A 6,493-nucleotide genomic window follows, 5' to 3' on the forward strand; every position below is an offset into this window, starting at 1 on the left:
TCCACTGAGTCTTTGCAAGGTCTGGGCTCTGCTTTCTCTCCCGAGATTTTGGTAAACTCTATTACCACCATCCCTCACCCTTCTTGGGAGTATATCCTATTCCTGTGACAAAATGTCCTTTGACTTTGAATCTTTGCCTCAATTCAGTGTAAAGTCCTAAAAAGTGGCAAGCCCTAGTGATTTTTTTCTAGTTCTGGAAGGGCCCTGTGGGTGGTAGTGATTGTTTCGACTAGTGCTAGTTTTATCTCACCTGGATTTCCCCAGGTAGCTCACTTACCCTATTCACCTTTCATCTCAATTCTCAGATTCCTGTCTTCCTTGTATTGAAAACTATTAGTGAGAATTCTTGGTACTTTGCCTGCTTGGTACTTTCTCTCCCTAGTAGGGATTTTGGGGGGAGTACAGATGAGATTAGATGCCATTCTCCACTGCAGGTTTCTATTTCATTGAGTAGCTTTTGAAGTTTATGGCATGAAGTTGTACTTAATTTTTTGTTTGGCTTTTCTTTTCCTCTTTTTTTCTTTCTTTCTTTTTTTTTTTTTTTTTTTTTTACTATTCTTTTGTTCATTTCATTAATAATTGTGGGAGAAGGGTTGTGTGATACAGATTTATTCTGTCCTTTTTACGTGTTTGCCCTCTATATACTCTTTCAAGTGCATTAATTCTAAAAATGTTACACTAGAAATTGCAGATTATAAAATTTGCAAATAAACCTCGTTACCAAAGATGATGAAAGAAGAACAATGCACACAAACACAGTGACTTGCTAATAACTGACATCCACACGGCATCTTGCATTTACAACACACTGTCGCCGTATTTCATTTTCACTTAGCCCCAGAAAGGCAGCATCTGCATCTGCCCTGCACCCCCAGAACCTAAGTCTGCGCTAGCCCAGCGTAGATACCCTGTAAGGTTTCGAAGGAACGAATGACTGTTACCCTACTTTACAGATGGGAAGACTGGGGCTGCCATCATTAAGGACCTCGCCCAAGGCTACATATCTGAAGGGGGATGAAAATGGGCAAACGGGAAAGCGGAACAACGGCGTGGAGGACGACGAGCGGTTGGACAAGACCTGGGGCCGATCCCGGGGAACGCTGGGCGGGTCCTCCGGGAGGCGGGTACTACGCGTGGCTCCTGCGAGGAACGCCGGCCTTTGGCATTCGGCGCGGTTGCCAGGGAAACAGCAGGAGGCGGCGCAGGCGCCTAGCGCGAAGGGGGCGGGAGCGCGCCGGCGGAGCGGACCGGCGCTGCTCAGGCGTAGCGTCAGTAGCTAGGTTCCGCCTCGCGCCTTCTCACTGCCGGGACACAGTAAGGTTCCGGAGCCTGGGGGTCTAGACGAGAAGGCTCGAATACCCCTCTCGGCGGCTGCGCGCATCCCTGCCTATCGCCTTTCCCTTACCATCGCTTTTCCCTTCCCGAAGTGAAAAGATATCCCCAACCCCAGCCCCTCCCTCCAGAAGGAACTTACCCCAACGCCCTCTGGCTGTGTCCCGACCCCTGCAGCCAGCCGCCCTTCAGAGGACAACAGAAGAGCTTCCCAGCGGGCGAGGAAAAGAGAGAAAGTAGCCAGCATGTCGAACGCGTAAGTGAAGGGCCGCCCGGCCATAGCCATGGGGTGGGCTTCTCCAGACAAAAAGATAGCCTGCTGTGCTTCTTTTCCGTTTCTTTCCTCCCCCACCTCTTCTTTTTGCAGTTTTAGCAAGTAAAGATACACCTCAGCAGAGAGCATCAGCTTCTGTGGACAGGGAATGCCATACACTTAGACCTGCCAACTCCCCTGGTGCAATCCCTGCCCCGCATACAGATGAGCTCCTCCAGGCCCAATGCTTATGCCCGCTAAGCCCTTGTGGATGTATTTTTGAGGAAGCAGTGTCTGTGTTCAGTTCATTGCCTGCTTTTTTGTTAATCTAACCCAGTAATGTACCGCGCTTTGTGAAAACACCCAGGTCCCGATATTTAAGAAAGATCTTGAGGAAGCTTTATTGTACCACGTTGCTTTTCACCAAGAAATGCCAGTCAGGTGGCAGTGGCGCCAAAGAGTATTCACCCAGCACTGTGCCGTTTACACAGCACCAGCCCAGCAGTTATTTCATAATGGTCATCTCAGACATCTATTATAGTGCTGACTCTGCAGGCACTGTTCTGAGTGCTTGAATATAATAACTCATGACTGCCCTGTAATGTAAGAGCCGTTAATATTATTTCCATTTTACAGATGAGGACTTAGGCACAAAGAAGCTAAATAGTTCATACACAGCAAGGACACGGTGTCAACCAGGCACTGCACCTCCAACCTGCATTCCAGCTCTCAGTAACCCTGTTTTCCAGGCCAGGAAGTAAGGGCAGCGAGGCTAAGGGCTTTTGCCAGGCTTTGTGGGTGGGGGGATCAGGAGTGCAGTTTTGGACGTGTTGAGTTTGAAGTGCCTGTTGGACATCAAGTGGACACAAGTAGACAGTTGACTTGAATTCAGATGAGAGGGCTGTGTATGAAATATAAATTCGACAGCTGTTGGCATAGACGGTCTTTATGAGACATGGGATGAGTGTAGACAGAAGAGAGAACAGGTCCAAGGACTAAGACTTGGTCATCCAATGGCAAGAGATGGAGGAGGAGAGACCAGCAAAGGAACCAAAGGTGTGATCATTGAGAAGGAAACAAGACTGTGGTGCCTTGGAAGCCAGGAGAAAAAGTCGAGTTTCTGGGAGGAGGGAGTAACAGACTCTGTCAAATGCTGCAAGACAGGCCAGAGGAGAGCTGAGAATTGACCATGGATTTAGCAGTGTGGAGTCCAGTGGTGACCTTGACCTTCGGGGGGTGATGGAGTGGAAAGATGGACTAGAATGAATGTAGGAGAGAGGAAGAGGAGAGAAATCATAGACAGCACAGCACTGGCTTTTTAAAGGCATTTCGCTGTAGCTGGTGGCAAGGGAAATGGGGTCCAGAGACAGATTTTTTTAAGATAGGAAACAATAGCCTATTTGTTTGCTGAAGGGAATGACCAGTATAAAGGAAGCGGGATGATATGGGAGGAGGAAGGAGAAGTGGGGTGACATCCTTGCTAGTGGGGGCACGGGCTCCAGCAGACACAGAGAGGAGCTCAGGTGGTTTATGGCGGGAAGATGAGGCAGGGTAGAGGCTGTTTGATAAAGATGCTGTTCGGTGGGTAGATGTACTGGTGGGGCCTGGGAAGATGATGTAGATGGTAGATGGTGGTGATGCTGAGGGGCTGAGGGTGATACCCTCTGAGGAAATGAGGTTCCGAACCAGGGGGTGTCGGGGATGGGAGGGAGAATGGTCTGGAGGTGGGCTCAGGAGCCAGGATCTGGCCCCACTCCGTGCTGTGGTCCGAGGGCTCTGGGACGGAGGGAGGGCTGCAGGAGAGGCTGTGTTCTGAGGGGAGAGCCAGGCCTCCCTTAGAGCAAGAATGCCAAGGAATATTCCAGAAATAGTACAAACACCTAGATAGTATTGGAATAATTTGAAGGTTTATCATATATAAAATAACTTGAGGAGAATTCCCATTTTGCAAGATTTTGTATCGCAGTACATGTTTATGTCTGAATATTTAAGTCTTTTTTTCCCCCTCCGCCCACCTATGCATCATCCCTCCATCCCTCAGTTATAGGAAAACTGCCAAGCTGTAGAAATAACAATCTGGTCTTTTTCAACTGTCATATTCAGTCTTGTGCGCCCACAATCCTCCTAACTTCAATACCTGTAACATTTCTAGGTCATGTGCTGAGGTCTGAAACCAATCACGTACTTTAAAAAATTCTGAGTGGTCTCATGGATAAAATACTACCTTCTCTTTACAAGGCACATTTAAAACTTCAAGAACACTTTCACATCTGTTATCCTATTCGTCAGTAATCCTGTGGGGTGTCCAGGGTAGGTTTCATTATCCAGATTTGCCACTTGAGGAAGTGAAGGTACAAGGTTAAGTGACCCTCCTGAGACCGACTACCTCAAGAGACGAGTTCTGATTTTAAGCTTGGAGCACTTACAGCTTTAAAAACCACCTTGCCATACCCCAGAGAAATAAAAACATATGTCCACACAAAAACGTATATTGGAATGCTCATAGCAGCATCATTTACAAGAGCCCAAAGGCAGAAACACCCCATGTGTCCATTTACTGATGAGCAGATAAAATGTGGTATATATACATGCAATGGAACATTATTAGACAATAAAAAGAAATGAGATAGTGCTATACACCACAACACAGTGGGCTTTGGAAAAGTAATACTGAGTGAAAGGATCCAGTCACAAAGGGCCACCTGTTATATGATTCCACTTATGTGAAATGTCCAGAATAGGCAAATAAATAGAGACAAATTAGATGAGTGGTTGCCAGGGGCTGGGAGGAAGGCTGATAAGGGCAAATAGGGAGTGACTGCTAGCGGGTGTAGGGTTTCTCTTTAGAGTGATGAAAATGTACTGAAAACAGAGAAAGGTGAAGGTTGCACAACTCTGTGAATATGCTAAAAAAAAAAACCCCACTGAACTGTGCACTTTAAGAGGGTGAGTTTATGGTATGTGAGTTACATCTCCATAATGGTCCTATTAAAACATCATCTTGCCACATTCCGCGTCTCAGATCATCTTCGTGGGCACTGGCTCAGCAGAAGGATGCTGAGACCTTGGCTTTGAGGCAAGGTGGGGCTCAGGCTAGACTGAGGCTTCGAGGGACGTGGAGGCTGCACTGGCTGGGGGTCCAGGGAGCGATAGGGTTGTAACCAGTGGACGCACGTGGAGGGGCAGCAAGGCAGTGGGGAAACTGGAAAGCTGAAGCCAGTCTCCAGGGGAAAGGGTAGCAAATGCAGGGTTGCATGCTCACACAGCTACTTAATATCTCCCCATCAACCAACAACCTTGCCTGGTCTCTCCAACAAGGGTCCCCCGAAAGACAGCAGGTGAGGAAGAAAGAGGCTGCAGCCCAAATGTCAGGACTTGGAAGGATCAAGCCACCAGGATGGTCTTTGGCCAAAAGTTCCAGTTAGGAGTCAGCTCTGCCCTGGCTCTGGAGGGATTCCTGCCTCTTTGACCCTGGGTAGAAGCCTGGGAGTGCACTGCACTAGGGCAACAAGGCTTCCCCAGGCTGGATCTGCCCCAAAGCAAAGTCTTAAATTCTAGGTGTGTCCCATCCGTTAACTTGGCTTTTGTTTCCCCTGGTGAAAGCCTCCTTTACCCAAGATCCCTTGCTAATGATTGGTGTGGGTCTTTATGGGATTCAAGTCACCCCCCTGCACCCTATGGAAGCAGCCTCCATGGGTGGCTTGCTGGTGCGTTAAATGCTTTGAAGTCTGATAAATACCCTTTATCTTTTATTATCAACTCCACCCCTACATATAGAAATTATGACTAGATTTATTTACAGCGTCTCCTGGATATTATTACCAAATTCTTGGTAATATTAAATCTGCCTGTCAGTCTCAAGAATCTGCTTTCTTTCTATCTGGTCTCTCCAGGCAGGAACAGAGACCGCCTTCTGCCTGTTCCAGTCCTCTGCAGCTAGCATTCCAGAATTTTCTTCAGCTACGTCTTGTGTGACTCTAGCCATATTTATTCTTGAATGTTTAATGTTCTTGATCAGCACTGTGAATGGGGTTTTGTTTTCCGTATTTTTTCTCTGCACTTAGTTTTTGGGGCTTTTATCTATATGTCTTGCAACTCTGCTGTATTAATTGACTTCTTACATCTTGTTACTGATTTCCTTGGATTTTGCAGTGGTGTCATTTACAAGCAGTTTTTTTAATCTTTTGTATTGATCCCTCTTCCATCTGTTTCATCCTTTTTGTACTTGTATTTTTTAGCTTTCTGGTGTTTCTCTACTGAAAATATTTATGGTCTCTGGTTTTCAGCATTTTGAAGAGGTTGTCATCATCAGCCTCTTTGGGGTGTGTGGACAGTATTCTTAATCAGGCACATGCCATAAATTAAATTTATTGAGCATCTTCTTGGCATCTGTGAAAATAATCCACAGTTTTTACTGTCCTGTGCAGTATTTAGTCCAGCTTTCCTTAATGTTGAACTCTTGTGAATTTCCTGGGTGACCCCCCCCCCCTCCTTGGTCAGAGGGAACAATGCTTTTGATCTGGCGCTCTGTTTTGTTTGCTGAGTGGAATTTCAGATCCGAGTTCCAAACAAAATTAGCCTGTAATTTTCTTCTGTAATGTTGTCCTGCCAGGTCTAGGCCCTGAGCCCTATTTATTCTACAAAACGAGTGGATTTTCTGTTTTATGGGAACCTGTGTTGAGCCTAGTGGCCTGCGTCACCTGGCAGGTCAGTGAACGCCTTGGATCCCTGGCCCCCTCTCAGATGCTGGAAGTCTGGGCTTTGGTAAACTAAGAACCTGCTCAGCTTCTTTGTACCCATTTATCATGCAACGAGTGAGATGTCCTGGGCTAAGTGGAATTCTAACTTTTTTTTTTTTTTTTTGCGGTACGCAGGCCTCTCACTGCTGTGGCCTCTCCCGCTGCGGAG

General features: G+C 46.9%; 1 protein-coding gene across 1 annotated transcript in view; it reads left to right on the forward strand.

Annotated features, from left to right (window-relative positions):
- Nucleotides 1–1,388: 1,388 nt before the first annotated feature.
- The window catches only part of LOC103074314 (IQ and AAA domain-containing protein 1-like), a gene marked incomplete at its 3' end in the record, with an annotated part of 93,537 nt that continues 88,432 nt past the window's right edge, over nt 1,389–6,493 (forward strand). The window contains exon 1 of the mRNA XM_007452917.1: nt 1,389–1,588. Coding sequence (XP_007452979.1) covers nt 1,578–1,588 — 11 coding nt within the window. The remainder of the gene's footprint in view (nt 1,589–6,493) is intronic.

Source organism: Lipotes vexillifer, unplaced genomic scaffold, assembly GCF_000442215.2.
Source record: "Lipotes vexillifer unplaced genomic scaffold, Lipotes_vexillifer_v1.1 scaffold652, whole genome shotgun sequence".
Taxonomy (NCBI): domain Eukaryota; kingdom Metazoa; phylum Chordata; class Mammalia; order Artiodactyla; family Lipotidae; genus Lipotes; species Lipotes vexillifer.